At 48.4% G+C, this 27,227-nt stretch overlaps 1 protein-coding gene across 5 annotated transcripts in view; it reads left to right on the top strand.

Annotated features, from left to right (window-relative positions):
• LOC142575148 (monocarboxylate transporter 7-like) overlaps nucleotides 1-27,227 on the top strand; it is an 88,926-nt gene that overhangs the window by 37,691 nt on the left and 24,008 nt on the right. For all 5 annotated transcript variants that reach the window (XM_075684212.1, XM_075684209.1, XM_075684211.1 and 2 more), the window contains one exon: nucleotides 13,296-14,150. In XM_075684212.1, the coding sequence (XP_075540327.1) occupies nucleotides 13,296-14,150 (855 nt within the window). The remainder of the gene's footprint in view (nucleotides 1-13,295; nucleotides 14,151-27,227) is intronic.

The raw sequence follows: 27,227 nt of genomic DNA on the forward strand, positions 1-27,227 counted from the left end.
TCGTCGTAGCCGAATGTGCTAAACGTTCGCGCCGGGAGCTGCTGAATGGGCCGACGAAGACGGGGACTGAAGCCAAGCAGCAGCTCACGTAACCGCGTGCGTGGTGGCAGCTTTGCAGATTTGGCGCGAGAGGTAATGGCGCCAGCAAGTTTCCTTATGTGTTAAAAGCACTCCTCTGGACTATAAGCATTGTTTGCATGTGCAGGATATTGCTTACTTTACGTCACTTTAATGTATAGCATTTTACCTGCTAAGTGTGGCCTCGCTTTGCGGTGTCTAGAGGCACACTTTAGAGAAATCTTACAAAAAAAATGTGACATATCCAATTGCCACTACATTGTCCTTTCCTTTCCTTTCCTTCCCTCTTCTCCGCCCTTAAACTGGCTCTCTTAACTACTACACGCAGAGGCAAGAAACAGTGCGCGCTTTAGATCCTATAGATGAGATGAATATTTACAATTATTATTAGGGTTATAATTATATTCGAGTGCTGATTGCCGTGTTATAGTTTGTTAATGAAGCTTCCCCTCAAGTCTAAACATTGTAAGGCAGTTTGTCGTGTGCGTATCATGGACACGCATGCTTATATCGCCTTTCCGTTTCTCTACCACGGTTGTGCTTTAAAACCACGGCGCTGCAAGTTTGCTTTCCTTTCCTTCCCTCTTCTCCGCCCTTAAACTGGCTCTCTTAACTACTACACGCAGAGACAAAGAAACAGCGCGCGCATGCGATCGCATAGATGAGATGAATACATATATATAGAAAAGCATCAGTCATAGCTCTCGAAGTATAATATAATATACTATAGAATAGCTCTCGAAGATAGCTATTCCGGCGGCTAGCTTCCCACGCTATGCGTGCCGCCCTCGCACCTGTTAAAGCTTTTCCTAGACGCTAGAGCTATACTATTCCTGCGCAACCTTGAGCGATCGGAAAGCGCGTTTTCCACGCCTGGCCGGCGGAGAGGGGAGGCTTCGTTCCGGCCGCGAAGCTCTCCACATCCCCGTAAGGTGCCTGGTGGTGGTCTCGTGCTGACGATGCCCTCTCGGTGAGCGCATATTTCCCCCCTCATCTTTTAAGAGATTCAATACATAGAAGCATTTGTCTCGCAAACCAGATTTATTTCAAGGGAATTTTCCACGTCTCGAAAAATTTCTCTCGTCGTATTCGAGTGCTGATTGCCGTGTTATAGTTTGTTAACGAAGCTTCCCCTCAAGTCTAAATATTGTTACGGGAGCTGCGAGAAAGCAGACGCTTGTTCAGAGCCCCAATAGAAAGGAACGTCTTTCCTCAGGAGGTCAGTCAGGGGACGGGCAACATGGGCGAAATTTTCCACAAACCTGCGGAAGTAAGAGCAAAGGCCCATAAAGCTGCGAACATCTTTTGGCACAAGTTGGTACAGGGAAATTCTGCACAGCACGAACTTTAGCGGGGTCGGGGCGAATGCCTGACGAATCGACAAGGTGTCCGAGCATAGTTATTTGGCGGTGACCGAAGTGGCACGTGGACGAGTAGAGCTGTAAGCCAGCGGTGCGAAAAACAGAAAGAACAGATGAAAGTCTTTCAAGATGTGTCGCAAAAGTTGAAGAGAAGACGATGACGTCATCCAAGTAGCACAAACAGATGGACCATTTCAAACCACGCAAGAGCATGTCCATCATCCGTTCAAAGGTCGCCGGGGCATTGCACAAGCCAAATGGCATTACTCGGAACTGATATAGGCCGTCTGGTGTGACGAATGCGGTCTTTTCACGGTCCATGTCATCCACGGCAATTTGCCAATATCCAGAGCGAAGGTCTATAGATGAAAAATAAGTGGCACCGTGGAGACAATCCAGAGCATCGTCAATACCGGGAAGTGGATACACATCTTTCTTGGTGATCGTGTTTAGATGACGATAGTCAACGCAGAATCGCCAGCTGTTATCCTTCTTTTTGACGAGAACAACAGGGGACGCCCACGGACTGGAAGAGTGTTCAATAATCCCTTTGGCAAGCATCTTGTCAACCTCGCTCTGGATAACTTGTCGTTCAGAGGGCGACACCCGGTATGGGCGTCTGCGAACAGGTGCTGCATCGCCGGTATTTATCCGATGCGTCACGACCGTAGTTTGACGCAAAGGGCGATCGTTCAGATCGAAAATGTCGGAGTAGGACTGGAGGAGGCCACGGAGCTGTGCGGCTTGTTGGGTGGAGAGGTCCGGTGCAATCATCTTTGTAAAGTCATCGGTCGGGGCTGATGCAGAAGGCGCAGAATGAGCAGTGGTCGAAGACGGCGCAACAGATAGAGCAGAAATGTGGCACTCGTGCGTTGGTGACAACGTGGCAAGAGACATGCCTCGAGGAACTACTTGCGGGCACTGTCCGAAATTTAGGATCGGAAGACATGTCTGATTGTCCGCAACAGAAACGATGGTGTGTGGGAAGGAGACATTGTGAGAAAGCAGGACTGACGTCGCGGGAGTGAGGACATAGTCTCCATCAGGTACAGGTGGGCTGGCTAAAACAGGGATGAAGGTTGCTGCAAGGGATGGCAGGCGTATAAAATCCGCGGAATAAAGCTGAGCTGGAGCTTGAGCAGGAAGGTCAATGGGAACAGGTAGGGGTAAGTCAAGTTGTACGACACCGGCGGAACAGTAAATCAGAGCAGAATGGGCGGACAAAAAGTCGAGTCCGAGGATCACATTGTGAGGGCAACGTTCAAGCACACTAAACAAAACGGACGTGTGGCGACCGGCGACACTGACACGAGCAGTACACATTCCAAGCACAGCCGGAGTTCCACCATCGGCGACCTGGAGCAGTCGAGTCGGAGCAGGGGTAAGTACCTTTTTCAAGCGCGTTCGAAGCTCCGCACTCATGATGGAAATTTGGGCTCCAGTGTCGATGAGTGCTGTAACGGGCAAACCATCCACGTCCACGTCCAGAAGGTTCCGATTAGTAGGCAGGGTCAGCAGAGGAATTTCAGGCCGGTGTTCTAGAGCAGCGTCACCTCCAGGAGCTGCCCCAGTTAGTTTCCCGTCGGAGAGCGGCGACGGTAAGCTGGGGATGGAGAGCGACGCAGCTGGGGCGAACGGGAGCGGCGACTATGTGGTGATGGCGATCGGCTGGTCGCGGTGGCTCGAGCGTTGTCAGGTGCGTCTTCAACCTCGGTGGAGAGTAATGGCGGGCGAGGATTCAGTGGGGAGCGGCGGTAGGCGGGAAAGCTTGGTCGTGAGTGGGCTGGCCAGGAACTTCGACAGTGGCGAGAGATGTGGCCCACACGTCCACAGTAAAAACAGATGGGTCTATCGTCATGGGTGCGCCATTCGGCCGGGTTGCGATAGCTCGGATACGGACCGTATTGGCTCCGGTGAACAGGGGCAGAGGCAGCAGACGAAGCAAAGTCAGGACGGCTGGCGGAGCAGATGGATGGAAGACCTACATTCGCAAGTTCTTGGCGAATGACCGACTGAATGAGTGACACAAGCGGCCGGGAATCGTCAAAGCACTGCGTCACAGGCGTGGCAGGAGACGCTGCTTCGATTTCTCGCCGAACGATACGGACGACGTTCTCGGAGGAGGTGGGCTCACGCGGTGGACAAATGTCTTCGCACGTCGACGAAGCTGCGGTATTAGGTAGGCGCGTAAACTGTTGAACTATGCGGCGACTCTTCGCGTCTTCAAAGCGGCGACATTCGTTAATGATCTCATTGACCGTTGTGATGTTCTTATAAACAAGCAGGTTAAACGCGTCGTCCGCGATGCCCTTTAAGACGTGGCTGACCTTGTCTGCCTCTGCCATATTGTTATCTACTTTGCGGCAAAGAGCGAGGACGTCCTGGATATAGGCCACGTACGATTCAGTGGACGTCTGTACACGGGTCCCAAGGTCCTTCTTTGCAGCACGTTGGCGGCCGACGGGTTTGCCGAACAAATCCCTAAGCTTCTGTTTGCACTGGTCCCAACTCGTAATCTCTTCTTCATGTGTTTCGAACCAGACCCGTGCTGTTTTCTTGAGGTAGAATATTACATTAGCCAGCATAAGCGTGTTATCCCACCTGTTGTATGCGCTGACCCGTTCATAATTCTGTAACCAGTCATCGACGTCAACGTTGTCAATCCCGGAAAACATGCCAGGGTCGCGAGGCTGGGCCAGGATGACTGTCGGGGGCGACGACGGGGCCGCGGTTGAACTGTCTCCTTCGGAAGACATGGCGGCCAGGTTACGTCCGCTGCGGAGCTCCGTCTTGCTCGATTACCCCGCACCTCCACCAATGATGTTACGGGAAGGAAGAAGCGTTCGTCTATTTACAGGTAGCTTTTAATGGCTGAGCCAACAAGCGTAGAGCATCGATCTTGCTAAAACACTTCTTCGTCGTCTCCAAGACCACCATCAGCGTCGTCTTCTTTCCACATTACCGACTGTGACAATATTGTAAGGCAGTTTTCCTAGTCTCTAAAGCCGCTCAAGTTCACGCTGCTCCTCTGGCGGCCATTTTTCAAAGAAATTATGCCTTCCAAAATCCAAAAAAATCGACTGTCGCGGACAACACCAGCCCCTTTCCACATAAGTATGAGGCTCGGAGCAGGAGCTATGGCACTTGAAAGGAACCGCTGGCTTGACGAACCAACCGACTGAGCTACCTTTCCGGGCAACATTGAAGGATCAGGAGTTCAAATCACAAGTTATGTTCCTTTTTCTTCCCCCTTCTTTTTTCTTTCTTTTTAATGTCTTTTCCTTCATTTTATCACTGTACGGAAACCCTCCAAAAAAAAATTATATATCCTCAATTATGTGTGGCCACACATGTGCAGGTCATAAATACCAGGTTCTCTAGCCGAGTGCCATCCATGCGGTATAACCGAGCTCAGATTGGCTCACCTTCACTGATCAAATTGGGCACCACTGTAGGTTAAATGAGGCGCACAACTCCTGCGGGACCCGCCGTGGTTGCTCAGTGGTCATGGTGTTAGACTGCTGAGCACGAGGTCGCGGAATCGGACCCCGGCCACGGCGGCCGCATTTCGATAGGGGCGAAATGCGAAAACACCCGTGTACTTAGAATTTGGTGCACGTTAAAGAACCCCAGGTGGTCGAAATTTTCGGAGTCCTCCACTAAGGCGTGCATAATCAGAAAGTGGTTTTGTCACGCAAAACCCCATAATCCAATTTTTAATTTAACTCCTGCGGGGACGGTAGAGTATCCGTCTCCAGTGCAAAAGGACCGTGATTCAAATCCCGGTGCAGCGCAATTCTCCACCGGAAAATACAAAAAAAAACGTGTGTTGAGAAAATTGCACAAACAGGCCTGGAGTGCGGCCTGATCCCGGTGACCAGAACCGGTAACGCACTCTCTCACCAGAGCAGGATTGGCCACCCTGGTGCAGTACTTGGCCACAACCTCCTATATGAATACAACAATCACACCCCGGCCCTCAGTCCCCAGCAGCCGCGAAGCAACTGACCACGGCGGCGGTCAGATCTGTGACGCTGCAGAGGGTGCTAAGAATACCTGGCTCCGGACAGGCCGCCATTGGAATCTGAACCTGGCAACGTTTAACGTTAGAACGCTATCTAGCGAGGCGAGTCTAGCAGTGTTATTGGAGGAATTAGAGGGTAGTAAATGGGATATAATAGGGCTCAGTGAGGTTAGGAGGACAAAAGAAGCATATACTGTGCTAAAAAGCGGGCATGTACTGTGTTACCGGGGCTTAGCAGAGAGACGAGAACTAGGAGTCGGATTCCTGATTAATAAGGAAATAGCTGGTAACATACAGGAATTCTATAGCATTAACGAGAGGGTGGCAGGTCTTGTTGTGAAGCTTAATAAGAGGTACAAATTGAAGGTGGTACAAGTCTATGCCCCTACATGCAGTCATGATGACCAGGAAGTCGAAAGCTTCTATGAAGACGTGGAATCGGCGATGGGTAAAGTCAAAACAAAATAAACTATACTGATGGGCGACTTCAATGCCAGGGTAGGCAAGAAGCAGGCTGGAGACAAGTCAGTGGGGGAATATGGCATAGGCTCTAGGAATAGCAGAGGAGAATTATTAGTAGAGTTTGCAGAATAGAATAATATGCGGATAATGAACACCCTTTTCCGCAAGCGGGTTAGTCGAAAGTGGACGTGGAGGAGCCCGAATGGTGAGACTAGAAATGAAATCGACTTCATACTCTGCGCGAACCCTGGCATCATACAAGATGTAGACGTGCTCGGCAAGGTACGCTGCAGTGACCATAGAATGGTAAGAACTCGAATTAGCCTAGACTTGAGGAGGGAACGGAAGAAACTGGTACACAAGAAGCCAATCAATGAGTTAGTGGTAAGAGGGAAACTAGAGGAATTCCGGATCAAGCTACAGAACAGGTACTCGGCTTTAACTCAGGAAGAGGACCTTAGTGTTGCAGCAATGAACGACAATCTCATGGGCATCATTAAGGAGTGCGCAATAGAAGTCGGTGGTAACGCCGTTATAGAGGAAACCAGTAAGCTATCGCAGGAGACGAAAGATCTGATCAAGAAACGCCAATGTATGAAAGCCTCTAACCCTACAGCTACAATACAACTGGCAGAACTTTCTAAGTTAATCAACAAGCGTAAGACAGCGGACATCAGAAACTATAATATGGATAGAATTGAACAGGCTCTCAGGAACGGAGGAAGCCTAAAAACAGTGAAGAAACTAGGAATAGGCAAGAATCAGACGTGTGCGTTAAGAGACAAAGCCGGCAATATCGTTACTAATATGGATGAGATAGTTCAAGTGGCTGAGGAGTTCTATAGAGATTTATACAGTACCAGTGGTACCCACGACGATAGTGGAAGAGAGAATAGCCTAGAGGAATTCGAAATCCCACAGGTAACGCCAGAAGAAGTAAAGAAAGCCTTAGGAGCTATGCAAAGGGGGAAGGCAGCTGGGGAGGATCAGGTAACAGCAGATTTGTTGAAGGATGGTGGTGAGGTTGTTCTAGAGAAACTGGCCACCCTGTATACGCAATGCCTCATAACCTCGAGCGTACCGGAATCTTGGAAGAACGCTAACATAATCCTAATCCATAAGAAAGGGGACGCCAAAGACTTGAAAAATTATAGACCGATCAGCTTACTGTCCGTTGCCTACAAAGTATTTACTAAGGTAACCGCAAATAGAATCAGGAACACCTTAGACTTCTGTCAACCAAAGGACCAGGCAGGATTCCGTAAAGGCTACTCAACAATAGACCATATTCACACTGTCAATCAAGTGATAGAGAAATGTGCAGAATATAACCAACCCTTATATATAGCTTTCATTGATTACGAGAAAGCGTTTGATTCAGTCGAAACCTCAGCAGTCATGGAGGCATTACGGAATCAGGGTGTAGATGAGCCATATGTAAAAATACTGGAAGATATCTATAGCGGCTCCACAGCCACCGTAGTCCTCCACAAAGAAAGTAACAAAATCTCTATAAATACAGGCGTCAGACAGGGAGATACGATATCTCCAATGCTATTCACAGCATGTTTACAGGAGGTATTCAGAGGCCTGGAGTGGGAAGAATTGGGGATAAAAGTTGATGGAGAATACCTTAGCAACTTGCGATTCGCTGATGATATTGCCTTGCTTAGTAACTCAGGAGACCAATTGCAATGCATGCTCACTGACCTGGAGAGGCAAAGCAGAAGGGTGGGTCTGAAAATTAATTTGCAGAAAACTAAAGTATTGTTTAACAGTCTCGGAAGAGAACAGCAGTTTACAATAGGTAGCGAAGCACTGGAAGTGGTAAGGGAATACATCTACTTGGGGCAGGTAGCGACCACGGATCCGGATCATGAGACTGAAATAACCAGAAGAATAAGAATGGGCTGGGGGTGCGTTTGGCAGGCATTCTCAAATCATGAACAGCAGGTTGCCACTATCCCTCAAAAGGAAAGTGTATAACAGCTGTGTGTTACCAGTACTCACATACGGGGCAGAAACCTGGAGGCTTACGAAAAGGGTTCTGCTGAAATTGAGGACGACGCAACGAGCTATGGAAAGAAGAATGATAGGTGTAACGTTAAGGGATAAGAAAAGAGCAGATTGGGTGAGGCAACAAACGCGGGTAAACGACATCGTAGTTGAAATCAAGAAAAAGAAATGGGCATGGGCAGGACATGTAATGAGGAGGGAAGATAACCGATGGTCATTAAGGGTTACGGACTGGATTCCAAGGGAAGGGAAGCGTAGCAGGGGGCAGCAGAAAGTTAGGTGGGCGGATGAAATTAAGACGTTTGCAGGGACAACATGGCCACAATTAGTACATGACCGGGGTAGTTGGAGAAGTATGGGAGAGGCCTTTGCCCTGCAGTGGGCGTAACTAGGCTGATGATGATGATGATGATGTCCTTTCTTTTACAGAATGCCGAATTACAGGCAGAAATAGGAGCGTGCCCTTTTAAATTATTTCACATTCACTGTACAAAACGTGCGTTACGAAATTGGAGGGCAGTGGGGCGTAACGCGCACAGCAGCCGCACCCGGTACGCCGAGTGATGCCCGCTGGCTGTGGATGCCCAGCAAAGGGCCATGGAAACGCGCTGCTTCAGAGTGTAACTAAACGAACGGCGGCAGTGACGCTGCCATCGCAAGGAGAGCTTAGCCGCGCATAGGACTTTGGCGTTACAAACAATTGCCCTTTCAAGCGCTTGCACGGTACACCACAAGCACATGTAGTGAATTCATAGAGCACCCGTTCATGCCGAATGGCTGAGGAATACAGCTGCGCGTCTTCTAGGGTGCGAAACATATCAGAGCCTAAATAATTCGTTTTTCATCGCTCGATTCGCGCACATACACGCCGCAGCTGTGACGCCTCTACAGTGCTTGCTGTCTTTACGAGAACGCCTCACTAGGCGCCTATCATTTCCAGCGGCTGTTAATGCAGTGCACACCGAGTGCTGCGAGCTGCAGAAGCGTCGACCCGAGTGACCGCCGCATCGTGCGGAACGCTAAAACGGCGCGAAATTAAAGACGACTAAAATTGTGAGCCTTCCTGCGTATTCCTTTCGTTTGACGCCATTTTTGTGAAGTACGATTAGCATCTGAGCGAGTTGTCTTTAGCCGGCTGAACTTAGTCCAACTGTGGCTCTCACGGAACAATAACCTCATCGCATCACGCCTTGAGCAAATCCTATAACGGTCGTAGTTAGATTTATAACAGCAGGTGCTTGTGGATATACGATACAAGTTCAAACGCTCTTCGTAAGTCCTATCATATAGGAGTAGCTTTTCGCGACTTGGTCGCTCGTTCGGTTACGGCTACATATCGCTGCATGTAAAATCACTGCTCCCTAAGCACGGGGTCGCGGGATCCAATCTCGGCCATGGCGGCCGCATCTCGATGGGAGTGAAATGCGAAGACACCAGTGTACTTAATTTAGCTCAACGTTAAAGAACCCAGATTGTCCAAATAATTTCGACACCCCCCTACGGCGTGCCTCATAATCAACGCGTGGTTTTGGCACGTAAAACCCCATAATTAATTTTTTTATTGCGATAGCAATTTTATTTATCTATTTATTTATTTATTTATTTATTTATTTATTTATTTATTTATTTATTCCTCAGATGCCCCTGGTGCGGGGTTTTACATGAGGGGTGGGTATTACATTTGTGCCAGGTCTTCGATGAATGAAGTGGCTAGCATTGGAGTAGCGCGCAGCGTCGGTGGGCAGATGATTCCAGTCGTTCGCTGTTTGAATGAAAAATGAGTTGAGATGCGCAGTAGTGCGCGCAGGTGGTGGATATACAGCTTTAGAATTACTGTTGCGGAGCGAAAGGCGGTGATCAGGTACGATAATCGAGCGAACAAGAGACGAGTGGCAAAAGTTATGGTAGAAGGACAGGCACGCTATTTGTCTGCATGACTCAAGACTGGGAAGACTAACTCAATGTTTTAGTTCAGTAACGCTAGAATAGTAAGAATAATCTGAGAAAACAAATCTAATAGCGCGGTTTTGGATGGACTAAGGAGCTTTTGTAGGCTGATCTGATGCGGGTCCTCAACTGCGCATGCGTATTCCAGCTTGGGACGAACAAATGTTTGGTACGTTAGCAGTTTTACGTGAGAAGGGGTGAGCTTAAGGTTACGCCAGACACAGCCAAGGACGCGGTTAGCTTCGTTTGTTATACTTGCTATATGATGCGACCAGCTGAGATCATCAGATACTGTGATGCCCAGGTACTTATACGCTGAGGCTGAAGATAATTCGGAGCCAAAAACGACGTACTTATATGCTTCGTAGGGAAGCTCGGTGGTGGAAGGAGATCTGCGAAGTTTTCTTGGGTTTTCTTGGGCTTGTGCGACCATCTGTGACTATTAATGCAATCTTTGTAGGACCACATACGTCAGCGAATTCACCGCAATTTCCTTCTTTCCTTCCCTCCTCTCTCTCTCTCTCCCTGTTATCTTTGTTTCCCCTTTCCCATTGCCCCGGTGTAGGGTAGCCAACCGGACGTTATTCTGGTTAACCTCCCTGCCTAAAGACATTAACCAAGTTTTACATCGGTTTTCAACCATTTGTAAATCATTTTGAAGGGAAATGTTATCATGGGAACTATGGATAGGACGGTCGATGACACAATCGTCTGAGAAAAGGCGAATACAGGAGGAGATGTTAGTCGGTAGGTCATTGATGAAAATAAGAAAAAGTAATGGTCCGAGAACGGCGTCTTGAGGAACTCCGGATATAACAGGTGCTAACGAGGAAGTGATACGCACACGACAAACTGCCTTACAATATTTAGACTTGAGGGGAAGTTTCGTTAACAAACTATAACACGGCAATCAGCACTCGAATATAATTATAACCCTAATAATAATTGTAAATATTCATCTCATCTATAGGATCTAAAGCGCGCGCTGTTGCTTTGTCTCTGCGTGTAGTAGTTAAGAGAGACAGTTTAAGGGCGGAGAAGAGGGAAGGAAAGGAAAGTCTCTGAAGCAAACTTGCAGCGCCGTGGTTTTAAAGCGCAACCGTGGTAGAGAAACGGAAGGCGATATAAGCGTGCGTGGCCATGATACGTACACGACAAACTGCCTTAAAATATTTAGACTTGAGGGGAAGCTTCGTTAACAAACTATAACACGGCAATCAGCACTCGAATACGACGAGAGAAATTATTGAGACGTGGAAAATTCCCTTGAAATAAATCTGGTTTGCGAGACAAATGCTTGTATGTATTGAATCTCTTAAAAGCTATAAAATAGTAGTAGTACCCAATAGTACAGACAAACTGTTTTCTGTTTGTGAGGAAGTCACACAACCAGTCGAAAACAGAGGGGGTAATATTTAGGTGAGAGAGCTTAAGGAATAGCCGCTTGTGTGGCACCTTGTCCAGGGCTTTCTCGAAGTCCACGAACAGGGCATCTATGGGAATATTGTGATCGATGATTGAAATGATGTCGTGAATAAATTATACAAGCTCACAGGATAAACCTTCCTGAAATCTATGCTGTTGCGGGTGAAACAAGCCAACCGAGGTTGGAAGCTTGGTTATATGGGAATAAATGACGTGTTCCATTAATTTTGAGGGCACACTCGTTAATGAAATGGGTCGATAGCTGTTACGTGATGAAGTAGTATGTTTCTTTGGAACTGAGTTAATCTTTCCCACCTTTCGAACCACTTCTAATGACAAGCACTGTTGAAAAATATGAGACAGGATAACGCTTGTATGATGTTTGGTATTCTTTAATACCTTAGAGTTAATACCATCGATGCCTGCAAAAGAGGACAACTTAAGATTGTCAGTTAGATTGCTGATACTATGAGGGCTAAATAGTGTGCCGGGCATAGTAGGGTAAATAAATTCTGGAAACTCCGGAATTCCGGAAAATCGGACAGTTCATCACTGAGTTCGACGGTAAATACAGAAGATAAAGTGTCATTGAATACATCAGAGACCTCTGTTTCAGGAAGAGGGTTATTGTGATGGTCGCATAATGAAACAGATTTATGCTGGCCTGGTTTTATTGTTTTCCAGAATTGCTTTGTATTATTCCGCAACATGGTAGGTAATGTCGTAGAGAGGAATAGTTGCTTAGCTTCCGATGCAAAGCGCTGAAATGTTTTCTCTGCCGCGTTGTATTTTAAGTTGAACTCTAAGTTAATATCTTTAAGTTAGAATCGCCGTTAAAACGATGGAAGCGTCACGATGTGTGGACGTTACAAAACAGAGCAATTCGAGTAGCGAAACAACGAAGGAAGGTTGAGCGTCAGGAGGGCGAGAGCCCACACCGAATATGATAGTGGATATGAAGTTTTGCAAATACGAAATAAGGCTTTGATTGGCGTAGCTATGTTGATTAATGAGCAGCTAAGACTCCGGTGGGTCACCAGCATGACACCACCGCCACGCCTACCGTCTCAGTCTCGCCGAAAAATATCAAAATCCGGAAAAAAATGCAGAATACTTCAGAATCATCAATCGACTAGTTTTGCCATGTTTGAGTTAGCGCAATTATTTTAGATTCAGTTGTTTCGACAATGTATTAAAGTGAATCACTTTTCGGAAGAATGCTTCTAATGTTGGTGTAAAGAAGTGGTAAATGCTTCCGGACCCACACGTGTTTCCGGAAGCATTGTGAGGTAGCTGTGTTTTAGATGGGATGACCCTATTGGAGGGATCATATACGTAGCTCCTGTTATCTATAATCAGCTTGTCGCAGCGACACCCCAGGCGCATTTCTGCCGTCGCCGTTAGGTTCCGTATAAAGTTCAAGGACGATGAAATCGTCATCGCGCGCCGTATGCTGTGGCACAATCTCGAGCACGCAAGGGAGGAAAGTGGAGAGAAAGCGCGCCGTCTTCCGTCGCGCGCTAGGCTCCGGGAGTTGGTGGGCAGGCGTCTTCTACACCGGGCGATCCGGGCGGCCGCTGTGTCTTGAAAGTCATCTCTGACGGCGACAGAGTCCGCCGCGCACTATGTTTCCGCGGCTTAGTTCGCGTTGATGCGAGACGCAGCACGAAGGTCAATTCGCTCGCTGCTGCTGCCGCGCTTATTCACTCCAGCGTTTTGACGGCGAGTTTCCGCGGTCATCGAGTAAGATCTGCTCATGTTTGCCTGTTAATTTGGTTAGTATGCCTATTACCAATTTATACGGCCGGTAAAACTACTATCTTTATTGCGTATATCTGTCCACTAATTTGCTAGCGCAATCGGTGATTCGCCTTTCTTTTTTGTACCTGTGCAGGTATTCTATCGAGCGCTTGCCGTTTCATGTTTCTGGTACGTGTAACATTAGTAGTACTGCAGCCGTGTGGTGCAACTGTTTTGCGCAGGCATTGGGCAAGGCATGATGTACTTCTGCAACACGATCGTGATCAACCAGTACTTCAAGCGACACCGGGCGTCGGGCAACGGCATCTACTTCGCCGGCGGCACGCTCAGCTCCTTCTTCTTCCCCCCGATGCTGTTCAGCATCATCAACACGTATGGGCTGCGCACCACGCTACTCTTTCTGGGCGCTATCTCGCTGAACGCCGTCCCGGCTTCGATGCTGCTCGAGTCGCCGTTCAGCCGCATGCGCCGTATCGACCGCCACAAGAAGTTGCGGCTCGTCGCCGTCGACAATGAGTGCACGCCCGAGAAGATAAAGCTGCCCGTGGAGCGCACTGCGGGTAGCAGCAACGTCGAGGAGAAGCTCGAGCGCTGGTTCCGCAGTCAGCTGGCCGTGTTCTCGTTCCTGCGGCGGCCCATCTTCTACGTCATAGTGTTCACGGGCATCACCTTCTCCTTCTCGTTCGTGGTGTTTCCGGTGACCATCGTGGACTTCGCCATCAGCCGCGGCGTGACCAGGAACCGCGCCGCGCTGCTGCTGACTAGCTTCTCGACGGGCGACCTGGTTGGCCGCCTGTTCAGCGGCGTGCTCACCGACCGCAAGCTGCTGCGCAAGGACCACATGATGGTGCTCACGTACGCCGTGTGGAGCGCCGCCTTCTTCGCGCTGCCCGTGTGCCGCGCCTACGAGCTCACTTTCGCCGTCACCGTGGCGCTGGGCGTGGCCGTCGGCAGCGGAGGGATCTTCAACACGGTGCTGCTGGCAGACTACCTGGGCGTGCGGGTCATGCCGACCACGTTCGCCATGTACCGCATGGTTCTGGGCATCATTTCCCTTATCCGGCCTTTCTTCATCGGTGAGTCGATCGCTGTGTGTCGCTCCCGGGCATTGTTAAGGCACGCTTCACTGTTACCAGGTGCTGTCTTGCCAGATAGAGAGAAAAAAAATGTCAGTCGGGGCACGAGTAACTACTGCGGTACATCATCCCATGTGAACAGGCACACACTATACGCAACGCCAAACCGTATTTACCGGCGTCGAAAATACAATAGAACAGGAGCCATCCGAGCTGCCAGGTGGTGTCCCTCCAATGGAGTGACCCAGACCAATACTGCTTAGTTTCGGTGATGTGACAAAAGCCGGGATGTTCAGCATGACATGGACCGTGTAGGAAAATAACGGGAGTCCTTCCCTACAGTTTCCCGACGGTCTATACAGGCGCTGCTTTCTGTAGACTTGTTCTCATACGACGTCCATTTTAGCTGTGTGCGACACGTGCCCTTATATACACACACAGGTCGGTTTGGCGCTCGGGCATTCACGTTAGCCAAACATCTTGCTTGTATCCATAACAGATAGTCATGACCTATACCTCAACCTGATACTCTTACCCGATAACACATGCGTCTGTAAGAAGAACAAAAATTAGGATGCCGCTTTTTGAAATTGTAGCACTAGCAGTGGCAGCCGTCCTCCGCTCCAAACCTATGTGTTCGCAAGGTTCGGCGGGGGATTGAAGACGAACAGTCCTTCCAGAAAATGTTCAATCCCGAATTAGGAAGTCGACGCCGAGCTAGCCGCGTAGAAACTTGCGCCCAATTTGCCGGTCGAAAACAGCTGGCAGCTGCACGATGTAGAAATTAAGGCCCGCGCAGCTGAAGCAAGCGGTCTACCACGAGACCATGACATCGCTGCAAAATCCTGTATCTCTGCCAGGACGCGGTCCCTCCCCGTGCGTTTGCCTCCTCCTTTATCGGGTGGACCGAGTCTTCCTCCGAAAACAGAGCCTTTGGCCAAACAACTGAACACCCTTGGAACTGTCCTCCGTGGCCCGCACCTCCAGCGCACTCTCTCTGCACAAAGTGCACAGAGGCGCCAAGTTACGGAGAGGCGAACGTGAAAACGATGTTCGCTTGCTTCTTTTTATGTGTGCTGCACATTTTTACTTTGTCCGAAAAGCGTTGTCTATGCGATCGCAGACGCCCATTAAGATTAGAAGACTAAGGAGAGATAGATTAAGAGGGAAAAGTGGAGTTGAGCAGATAACTGGCGCTATTGGTCTGTCCAAGTAAAGGAACAGGCGCAAACAGTCAAAAGGTGGCGGAGGTTTAGACGGTGCGATGAGATTAATCAGATTAGGAAATTTGAAGGCGCATATACGTAGTCGGATCGCACAAGACAGTGGTATTTAGAGATCGCTGGGAGAAGCCTTCGTCCTGCAGTGCATATGAAACAGGCTGATGACGCCTTAACCGTCCCACGCTCCCGTGACACACTGACTGCCGCGGGCTGACGATAGTTCGGGATACTGGCATTGTTCATTGAAGCTGGGCTTCACACCTTTGCGTTACTCGCTCATCAAAGACAACAATCGTCTGAAGGTCCTTACTGGCGTCAAGTGGACATCGGCTATGTCAGGGCGGCGGGTGGTGGGGAGGGCCACGCTCGTCCGTGGCGTCGGCTGCCGTGGTCAGTGCGCAGTACCCGCCTGTGTGACGTCTATCGCTGCTCTTGCAAGGGCGATGGCGAGCGTCTACGAGTAAGGCTCGACGCGACGCTCCCTTGGGTGTTGTCGCCGCTGACACTGGTCGCACAATTTCTCCCCGACGAAAGGCCGCTCTCGTCGATGCTGACTAGTTTGTAATTAGATCAAAAGTGTTAATGAGAAAATTGTAGAGGAACATGAAAAACTTCCGATACAGCTTTCTGTTGCTCAATACGTGCTACATAAAAGTGTTTTTGCCAGAGTGAAAGAAGCTCGCAAATACGCGCAGCGTGCCTCGAGCGGCCAGTCGCGCGGCAATCTTGCGTGTATTCGCAGGCTTCTTTTACGCTCGCTAATTTTTTTTGTCACAGCCGAACTCGGATGTTTCTACACCATGCTCTGCTGCTTCGATTCCGGCGTGATATGCAGCATCCACGTTTTAATTCTCCTCGGCATACCGTCGCAGATGATTCAGTGAAGCACTCATTCGCTTGCCTTTCTCATCATGTCATCCAACTGCTTAGGCACCCACCAACAGGAAACCTTCCTGTACCCTAAAGACCTTGAAAGATGTCGTAAACACCCATACGAAATGCCAAGCTCCCGGGAAATGTCCTTTAGGTGCACACGCCGATCCGCTTTTACTATTGCATCCACGCGCAAAATGTCAGTCAGTGACACACGCAGACTCCCTGAACACTCGTTGTCATGCAAGGCTCCACGGCCTTTTGCGAACACACACCACCGCCCCTCACACTTCTCAAAGTGAGACACCTCTCCTCATACGTGGGCTGCATTCCCCTGTGGATTTCGATGGGCGTTCGTACCTTACTCCATAGAAAACGAATCACACTGGACGTGTGAAGCACAACCGCCATCTTCGACAATTGACAGCAGCGCCGTGCCGCGGAGCTGCCGGCAGATAAGGCCGGGCCGCTCCACGAAAGGTCCCCCGCTGGGAACAGATATGTTGACTTGGCATTTACAGCCCTAATTTGGCTAAAAAAAGTAGAGGCGAAGACTTTCTGATTCGCCCTCGTAATATATTTGAAAAGCTGAATAATTAATTAAGACTGATTATGTAATTAGACGGAATGAAAAATATAATCTGAGTATCTCTAAGAAACGGCAAGCAACACTACCTTTGTTCTGTCCAGTAACGTGGCATTTGCATATTTTTAAGGTTGGCTAAAGCTACGTTGGACCATTTGAATATAGAAAAGCCGAAAGGAATCGTCATAAACGTCTTGTTCCGTGTTTCTACGTCTGAAAATGTCAATGTAGGTCGAAACAATTTTCCAATTATTCGTTCGATTCACCTCATTACGCACGCAGGACCACGAGCCGTGGCTTATGGTTCAATCTCTTTGTGACGCAGATGGCTGACGTGTAGTAAAACTGCCTTCACGCTTCCCTCTTTTCACGATGGGAAGACGTGTGCTCTAGTTGGCTGTAAAAATTGTGACTGGTACATTAAGAAATGAAATGAATCTGCGTGACCAAGTTCGCGGACCGCTGCTGCATAAGCACTGCCTGTGTTGCCTGCATGCACGGCTTTCCCCTCACCCGCCAGCGTTGTGTCACTAGCCTCCAAACAAGTTGCATTAATCTCGGCACGTCGGCAAGAGGGAGCACCGCTCGTTACACAGTGACAAAGGGAGTAGCGCCGCTTCCTGGCATAGCAAGTTTCTCGTGTACCTTATCTGAACGCACCGACCCACGCCCAAGTTTAAGCCCACTGCATCGCCAACGTACCAAGAATAACTGAATGGGCACACACTTGTATCAACGCGCCGAAGCATGGGTGGCATCGACTACACTGACAGCACACGAATGTTCGAAGCTGAACATTTCGTGACGGTCCACATAGTAAGTGAGTGACTAGCGATAATACGTCCTTCCTACAAGTTCCTACAAAGTACACAACATCTGCGTTCCAAGTCTTGTGCGCAGTAAGAACAAATATATCGCGACTAAGCGCACCTACGAGCGGTTAGGCAGAATATAAACAATTAGATAATGACCGCACCGAGAAACTTTATTGAATCAGAAACATGACAGTCCGCTGCTTGACAGAGTTTGGAAATAAAGAACGAATAGCAAAACACGCTGATCCTGATTTAATTCATAAGCGGAAAGTCTGGACATCTTGGGCTACATTTGTAGCACCGCTTTTAGTACAAGAACGTAAGCGCTGCACGAACCGTTTGGACAAGCCGTAATGAGATCAGAAAGTGCTTACATATCCTCCAAAGCTATGTCACCCAGCCACCGTCCACAATATCCACCGAAACATAAGTTTGCTTAGCCGCACCGGGGCGTCATGCACGTCCAGTGTAAACACAGAGGCAACGGAAGCAGTTAGGACAAGCAATGGGCGCGTCACCACGTGATCAAACATAGCGGTGCCCACGGGATCGCCACGAAAAGGGTTTATATCCAGTCATGCGGAGCATGCGCACTTGGACATTTCTTATGACGTAAACTCTTGTGATAAGCGAACGAAGGTGTGACGGACGTGTCATTTTGCTTCATGCCCCCCTCTTCCCCTCGTTAGGCTGCGTGTTCTGGCGCTGCGGTCAACTCTGGAACGCTTCAGCTCAAAGGGCCAATTGCGCATTTTCCCAGCTGCCGATAACGAGCTGAGCACTTCTGTGATCAAGCGATTGCATTGCTATCGCTACCTGGTTTGTCAGCACAATCCGACGGGCACCGTTTGTTTAGAGCAGCGTTGACAGCGACAGCAGAGAAAGAAATCGGGGTGAGCAAGTATCCAGAAAAATAGAGGCGAGCAGCGGTTCTGTGAAAATGCTGGGCGCTGCTCATCGCTGGAACAGTAGTTGGCAGCGTCAAATGCATTGCAAAATAGCCAAGTCACGTCTGTCTGACTCCGTGCGGTAGATGCAGAGCTTCTAAACTGCACTGATATATTGAGTGGGTGGCCATTGTCTTAGAGACAATCGATTTCCGCGTTAGGCTGGCTCCAGCCCGCTTTGCGATGTTCACAAGAGAACAAGTCTAAGTGCTAGGCGAGGTGGTACATGGTCCACTAACATGAAAACCAGCTGAAGAAACCCATATGCAAGGACCAAGGAGTACACAGGGCGATTGCTGGACTGACAACTGAACTGTATTGTTGACATAAACCCGCAAGGTCTCACCAAGTGCATACGCCAGTACAAAGCAACACTACAGCCATGACGTGATGACTCTGTCGTGTCGAAGTTCCTGATTTATGGTTTTGGTCACTGAGCGAGAATAGCGAAGCCTTTTGCGAGGAGAATACACGTGTTGTAAAAATAAAACAAATGAAGCGAAGAACGGCACAAAGGGCGACATAAAAAAAAAGCTCGATAAGGAGAAAGTAAACATTAAAGTAATTAACCCTCCACAAAGTTCTGCGCAAGTCCTAGGAGTTATGACATTTCTCTTAGCTCAGTGTTGTGCCGACAATGGCAGGCGGCCGCACCTCCGCAGCTATATGGTGCCGGGCCTCGGCCCTCGGCGGATGCACCACGCGCACTGTTCTTGTGTGGAGCCCCAAGTCGCTGTCCGTGGACGCTCGGTCGGCTCTGGTCTCGGCAGCTTGAACGGCTTCAGCAACGTGACTGCAGGATTCCTGGATCGACGTATCCGAAATACGGTTGCTGTTTGTCCCCAGGCAAATTCGAGGAAACCGGAGCCGCAACTACCGCCGGCCAATCAAGAGCGGCGAAGAGATTCCTGGATCTCTCTTTAGGGTGGGAAGAGGTCCGTTTGCTTGGATCCGAAACCCAACAGCCTCGTCCTCGAGCACTGAGACCAGCACGTCTTCTCTCCGGCGTTCTAGATCCAATCTCCTATTCCTTCCTCGTGCCCCGAGTTCTTTCAATGCCACCCTTGTTCTTGTTCTTGTTCCCTAATGAAATGACGCAACCCACGCTGGGGGATCGGCCATGAACCAGGCGGTGAAAAAACTGTTATCATTTTTTTGTCAAATCAGTTAGGGTGAAATGAAATAGGTATCTTGCAAATGGGATTTGAAGTGTCTACTGTTACAGATATGAATAATCAATTATCTAAGTATTACATAAAATATTATGAGAGCATAATAAGCATTAAGAAGAACTATATCATGTCATTCTTTTTGTCTCACGCAGAAAGTTTCAGAGGGCTTCACAAACGTTCCTGTGGCTGTAACCTCGTATGGTAGCCCCAGAACTGTATGGCCCCAAAGGAAAGAATTACAGGAAGAGTCAAATTTAAGCCAAGCTTTTGGAAGGGTTCTTGTGAATATCTTTTCCGTTGAATAATGAAACGGCGGCATGTGAGAAAGAGCTGCTGCAGAGATTCATTTCGTTGCGCAAAGGCGATATACCAGACCTGTGGAGGCACAATCTCAGAGGGGGGACTCGGCGCACCAGCCTCGTAATCGTTGCTTCAATTCAAGCACCGAGTGACACGCCTGTTCCTTGCGCAGCGGTTCCGGTTCGCCTCCTGAGACGGCGGGGGATGAAATTCAAAATAAATCAGAAAAAAATAGAAGAAAAACGGTACAGTGCAAAATTCATGGGTTTCATTATATATATGACATCAGAGAATAAATTCAGTTACAAGTTGAGTTACTAAAGTGTCTGGAATAATCAAAGTTGCTTAGAAATCACTGATTACCGCGCACCAAAGCATAGAATCGCATACTTTAGAGACCCGCCACGTGAGCACGACTTCGGCGAAATTCCTGGAAATCCGAAAGTAGCAAGCGGAAGTAATGACGTTACTGATGACGTCACGCACAACAAGATGGCACGATATTTAACCGGGAGATACAATATCTCCGATACTATTCACAGCGTGTTTACAAGAGGTATTCAGAGACCTGGATCGGGAAGAATTGGGGATAAAAGTTAATGGAGAATACCTTAGTAACTTGTGATTCGCTAATGATATTGCCTTGCTTAGTAACTCAGCGGACCAATTGCAATGCATGCTCACTGACCTGCATAGGCAAAGCAGAAGAGTGGGTCTAAAAATTAATCTGCAGAAAACTAAAGTAATGCTTAACAGTCTCGGAAGAGAACAGCAATTTACAATAGGCAGCGAGGCACTGGAACTCGTAAGGGAATAGATCTACTTAGGGCAGGTAGTGACAGCGGATCCGGATCATGAGACGGAAATAATCAGAAGAATAAGAATGGGCTGGGGTGCGTTTGGCAGGCATTCTCAGATCATGAACAGCAGGTTGCCATTATCCCTCAAGAGAAAAGTATATAATAGCTGTGTCTTACCAGTACTCACCTACGGGGCAGAAACCTGCATGCTTACGAAAAGGGTTCTACTCAAATTGAGGACGACGCAACGAGCTATCGAAAGAATAATGATAGGTGTAACGTTAAGGGATAAGAAAAGAGCAGATACGGTGAGGGAGCAAACGCGAGTTAATGACATCTTAGTTGAAATCAAGAAAAAAAATGGGCATGGGCAGGACATGTAATGAGGAGGGAAGATAACCGATGGTCATTAAGGGTTACGGACTGGATCCCAAGGGAAGGGAAGCGTAGCAGGGGGCGGCAGAAAGTTAGGTGGGCGGATGAGATTAAGAAGTTTGCAGGCACGGCACGGCCACAATTAGTACACGACCGGGGTTGTTGGAGAAGTATGGGAGAGGCCTTTGCCCTGCAGTGGGCGTAACCAGGCTGATGATGATGATGATGATGATGATGATGATGATGATGATGATGATGATGATGATGATGATGACTGAACACCTACCTAGCAGAACGCATGTGACGTCGCTCCTCCTCTCTCTGACATCGAGCTAGATGAATACGACTTTCTAGGTCGACATGGGCACACCAAATTGAGCACCCACGTCTGAAGCCAATTTGGCATGGGCTCAAAGTCTTCTCTATCAGCCAATTATATATGTGGCCGTGTAAGATTCTTTCGATGAGTTTTGCTAGGTTAGATGTAGGAGATAGTGGCCTACTGTTATCTAATACATAACCGCCACCTTGCTTTTTTAATAATGGGATTATTATTGCCCGTCTCCATTTCGGAGGAATCCGCGAATTTTTAATAGAACGGTTTACCATGGTAAGTAATGCGTGTGATATCTTAAATGAAGTTTTTATTATTGCCGTAGTAATGTCATCTGGGCCTGGCGCTGAATTAGGCAGCTGGCTTAGTACATTTCTCAGCTCCAAAACTGTAACTTCTTCGAGGTCTTCACCATGCGTAGCGTGATAGGGAAAAATCGACTTAAAGCGACATTCTAGACCTTTAGCAACACCTTCCAGTAATTTGGCCAATTCGCAGGGCGTTGGAACCACAGGGTCGACGTTTATTTCTGCCGGAAAAGCCTTTTTATTTCTCAGAAATCGAAAGAGTGCTTTTCTGTTGGTGGCCCTTGAAAGAAAACTAAAGTGCTTACAATCAAAATTGTACTTCGCATTTGCAGCTGTTCTTTTAAATGTTGCTGCCGCGAACTTATAGTCTCTTCAATTGTTAGGACACTGGTTATGAAGCAGTTTTTGCTACGCTGCTTTTCTTATCTTGTAATCGCTTGAGCACTCTGCGTTCCACCAAGGGTTAGAAGACCCGCTTTTCTGGAGTGCACGGTTAATTGATATATTTTTCCGGAATCTTTTAAAACAGAAAATAAGTTTATGGCTTTTTCTTTTTCATTATCTCATTGCTGATTCAATAAAGCCATGTGTAAGACATTTTTGAGTGTGCCGAAATGAACAAACGTATTGGAATGCATAGTAACTTGAGTCAATGGGCATACAAGCTCCAGAAGCACAGGAAGATGGTCACTGCTTGTGCCCGAGTTTATAACAGACCACGTGGAGATAGACAAATTAGAACTAGCGAAAGTGAGATCTATAGCGGAAAGTGACTGGCTACAAATAAATGTAGGTGTTCTTGCGTTAATGCATGATAAATTGTTGTTAGCAGCCCAATCCCTCAGACGTTTAGAACTCGAATCGGTCTTGAAGACCCACGAAGTATGACTGGAGCTAATGTCTCCGGCAAAGATGATTTCTTTTCTGCTGGACTTAATTACTGTATCTAGAACATTAGTATTCAGAATGCCTCCGGGGAAATAAACATTAACTAATGTGAGTGGGATGCGGCCTGGAAAAGAAATGTCTATAACTAGAATTTCACTTTCTGAAGTCGTAAGCTGGTAAGCCATTTTAGCCCGGTGCGCGATTTTTGAAGATATAAAGAAAACTAAGCCGCCACCACGAGAGGGACGGTCTAAACGAAACTTACGGCAATTTTTTAGATGAGATGCGTTTCCTGCTGATAACCAGATTTCCTGCAGTGCAATGATATCAGGTGAGTGTTGGCCACAAAGGTAATATAAGTCAATAGCAGTGGAATAAATGGCACGGCAATTCCACAGTAATATTCTTAGCGTGCCTATGTTGCGGTAAGACCGGCAGCAGAAACTGCCTTGTCTAGAAGGCTATCCTTCAAAAAATATTTTTTTTTAGGAATAGTCTCTTTCTAGCAATATTTAGGCTTCATGTTATGTGTCATTGTAAATTCCTGCGCTGCAGGAGATTCGCGGCGTTTAAAGGGACTGACTACTGGCCTGAATGCGTTGTCACACGTTGATGGAAATGAAATTACCATTATTCATAGTGGCAGAATCCAGCACGCTGTTCGCGGTTTCAGTGGGGAATTATAATTTTAAATTGACAAAGAAAGTCTCAAAAACCAGTAAGTGGCGAGACTTGGTGGTGAAATCTTGGTACTTCGGATGCATTCTATGCGATTACTGTACGTAAACCGACTGTTATTAAGTACATCATAATTATACCTTAAAATTGCAGTTTCTATATTATTAGGCACTCGTGCATTATTCTATGCTTCGGAAATCAAAAATGCACGCATGGCTGCGGCAATACGCTTAACTCCGTATTACGTGTAAAGGCGTCGTTTCGTTTTCGATCCGATTGGTTTCGTTTTGACTGGTTAAATACCAAAGCAGTTGGGACAGAAAGCCACGAAAAGACGTAGGTATTATAGCACAAATCATTTAACAACTTGGAAAACATGAATCGCAGCACATCGACTTGATAAACAAGATTACTCTTTGCTACAGCACGGCTACACTTGTCGTCTGCCTCCCACTAATGCCGGCGTATAATCGCGCTCACCTATCACCGTTTTCAGCATGCTTTTAGTGAACGACTACATCCTCACTGCAGATAGAAACACTTGATAAAAAATGTTCCACGGCGTTTTCGGCGTTGGCACTTCATGACTAAACACTCTGACCGACAAGCTTTTCATTGCACTAAAAAGAATGGGCACCATGAAAATTGGTTGTCAGTCCCTTTAAGAGCAACGCTGTCAACCTCCATGTGTGCTTCTTGCGAGCCACAGTCTGAGCTCCAATCCGATTCCTGTTCCGCATGATACACAGGGGAGGTCTGGTTAGACCGGATGTTAGAAGGGCCTGGATTGGATGTTTCTGCATCATTCGCATTTGAAGGCATTGGAAGTTTAGAGGCTATGCTTGGGCCCGCAACCACCTGGAGTTTAGTCATTTGTGTGGTAATCATTTGTGCCAATGACTCTAATAGGCTCACAACTGGATTCTCCATAGCCTTCTTCATTGTCATCTATACTGTCGAAGCTATGTCGCTACTGTCGAAGACATCAGAAAGCGATGCGTCAACCACATGAGCTAGCCGACTTGCCCACCGGCATACCCGCAAGATCGCAATGCAATGACAGAACCGGCTTCCCGTCTTGAGCATCTCTCTTGCTCAGTTATTTCTAAAATTTGTAATCCCTGCACTTTCGCAGAGCACTTAGTATGGTCAGCTGAGTGAGAACCATGGCAGTGACAACACCACATTTCCTGTGATGAACAATCATTTAATTCGTGGTTTTCTCCACATTTACGAGAGCAAGCAATAGATCGGCATCCCTTAATGCTATGCCCGTAGCGCCAACATCTAATACACTGAAGTGGGCGAGGATATAGCCATTCCACCCGGTAAATGAGTGGCCGCGCTTTGATCTCTGCCGAACGAGTTGTTCCGGCGAAAGTAACAATTACTGATTCTGTGGGGATCTTCTTGTTCTCAGGTAAGCGAGAGCAAAGAAATACGGATACGACTCCGGCCACAGAAAACATTTCTAAAATCTCTGAAAGGGAAAGGCTCGAGTAGACTCTACGAACTAGTGCTTTCTTTAACACTGGCTAAGTAAGTGAGCAGGAATGAAGGAGCTCGCCGGTTGCGAGGCAAACGCTGTACATTCGGGAAAGTCAGTGATACAGGCCTGGTCTGAGGAACAGCTGATAATGCAATCGCGCCCAAAATGTCGCACTTTGGTGATCACTTGGTAGTGAGGTATCGCCCTGTGAAGTTATTACTTAATAAATGAGGAGTTTTTCATTAAAATTGACTCTCCATTGGACGGTACCAAGGCCACAGGAACGTTGGTCAGTCCGCTGCGCAAGAGAAATTCAATTGGGTAATCATTAGGTGCAAGAGAAGTCGACCAGGCAGTGTTTGCCTGGCCGGGATCACCGCCCGATATCCACCCGTCGCCCGAGAGGGTAACCAGGAAGGGGCCTCTCCAGTGAAACAGTTCGCAGGGCCGCACGGCGGTTATCCGTCGAAGAACCTCGTAGAGCCAGCGACCGAGCAGCACTTCTATGATTCCGAACGGTGCGTGCCTGCGTGAAGTGCTACGTAGGATTCTGTTGTTGTTGTTCATCTGCACAAATGGCACATACCCACCGCGGGCGATCGGCCAAGCATAGGGTGATTTGGAGAAAGTGGATGAAAAAATTCACCGACGATTACGATACTCCCTAATGCGAAATTTGAGCGCTGCTCTGTACGTGTTTTCATTTCACGTGTCAATATTTTGTATTATAATTATATAGCTACATGGTTATACAGGAAGAGAACGCTGTGAGTAGCGCGCTACTCTGGCGCCATATAGTAGTCATCGTCGCCGCACAGCCCGTCTTGCGTGGCACTAGGCTTTTCTTCTCGCGCTTTCATTCCACCAACGACGAGAGCGGCCCTTTGTCGTGGGGAAATCGCGCGACCGATGTGTCAGCAGCGACAACACCCAAGGGAGCGTCACATCGAGCCTTACTTACACTACGTTACTCGTAGCCGCTCGCCATCGCCCTTGCAGAAGCAGTGACACACGTCAGACAAGCTGGTACCGCGGACTGGCCTCAGCAGCTGACGCTACGGACGAGCGTGGCCCTTCCCACCACCCGCCACCCTGCCGATCGGCCACGCGGCGGCGGATGCCGTTGCCGTCGGCAGATCAGCGCATGCACAGGCCGCTTCCCCTCCGCGTCTGCTCCACTTCCCGCCTCATGCTTTCCCTGTAGCCTCCTCCTCCACTTTCCTGTTCGCGCGCTTTTCTTTCATCTACAGCTGCGCACAGCGTTCGCTTTCATCTTTCGCCTGCGCTCGTTCGCTTGATCACGAGGTATAACGCCGCCGACGCACGCTAACGCTGAACACAGGAACAGCTGTTCCCGTGTTAAGAGCTACGCTCTAAAAGCTTAGAAAAAATACTAGGGAAAGACGTGTTTGGCCATCACTTCTTCGTCCAGCCACTATGTTCGCGCAGTCTTTTCGCCCTGTACAGATAGCACGGTGCGTTATAATAATTAACAGTCACTCAGTCCAAACCACTTCTATAGGATCAACTGTTCATGCAACTCTAACCACAGAAAAAGAGTTGCAAAATAGTCACCGAATCCTAGTTGATGACGGCAGTTGTGTGTGAGGTCCGAAAGTGGTTCGGTGACTTGGTCGCCAGACTAGTAAAACTCGAGCTGCCGCGTTGTGTCACCAGCAGGCCGAAGACGCTCAGAAACTACTTGGCCATTGCGCTGCCATCGACAATGGATGCTACAGGGAGTCGCCAGGCCATCGCGGCCGAGCGAAGGCCTTGCGCACCAGAGTTTCGTTGCGCCCTTCCAGCACGCTCCTCCGCGCCTCAGCTGCCTTGTCCTTGACGTCAAGGGACGTCGTTGTAGGGAAGGTCGTCGGGGAAGCCTCCACGCGGCTGGTCCTGCACACTTGGGCCCATCTGGTCCTGCGAACGTGCACCTTCGGGCCGTCTTCCACCGATTCCAAGCACCGACGTGTTTTGTTTGTTTGCTTGTTTGCCTTCTATCACTGGCTCATTCCCATTGTGAGGGATTGCCCAAGATGCTGGTGAAATTATAAGGTGATCAGTAATTCCGAGATTGGATTGGATTGGAGACAACTTTATTTATGCCTGCAGTTGCGCGCGCGCGCGCCCCGACGAGGGCCTACGTCATCCTCGAAGTAGCCGTTACTCGGCGCGGGTCTCCGCTCGCCGTTGCCGGCTCGCTGGGTCCGTGCCTTTCGAGCGCCTCGAGGACCTGCTGGACGGCCCAGAGCTGATCGTCTCGGTCGTAGCTCTTCGCGGCTGCCTCGA

The sequence above is a fragment of the Dermacentor variabilis genome, chromosome 3 (assembly GCF_050947875.1).
Source record: "Dermacentor variabilis isolate Ectoservices chromosome 3, ASM5094787v1, whole genome shotgun sequence".
Classification (NCBI taxonomy): domain Eukaryota; kingdom Metazoa; phylum Arthropoda; class Arachnida; order Ixodida; family Ixodidae; genus Dermacentor; species Dermacentor variabilis.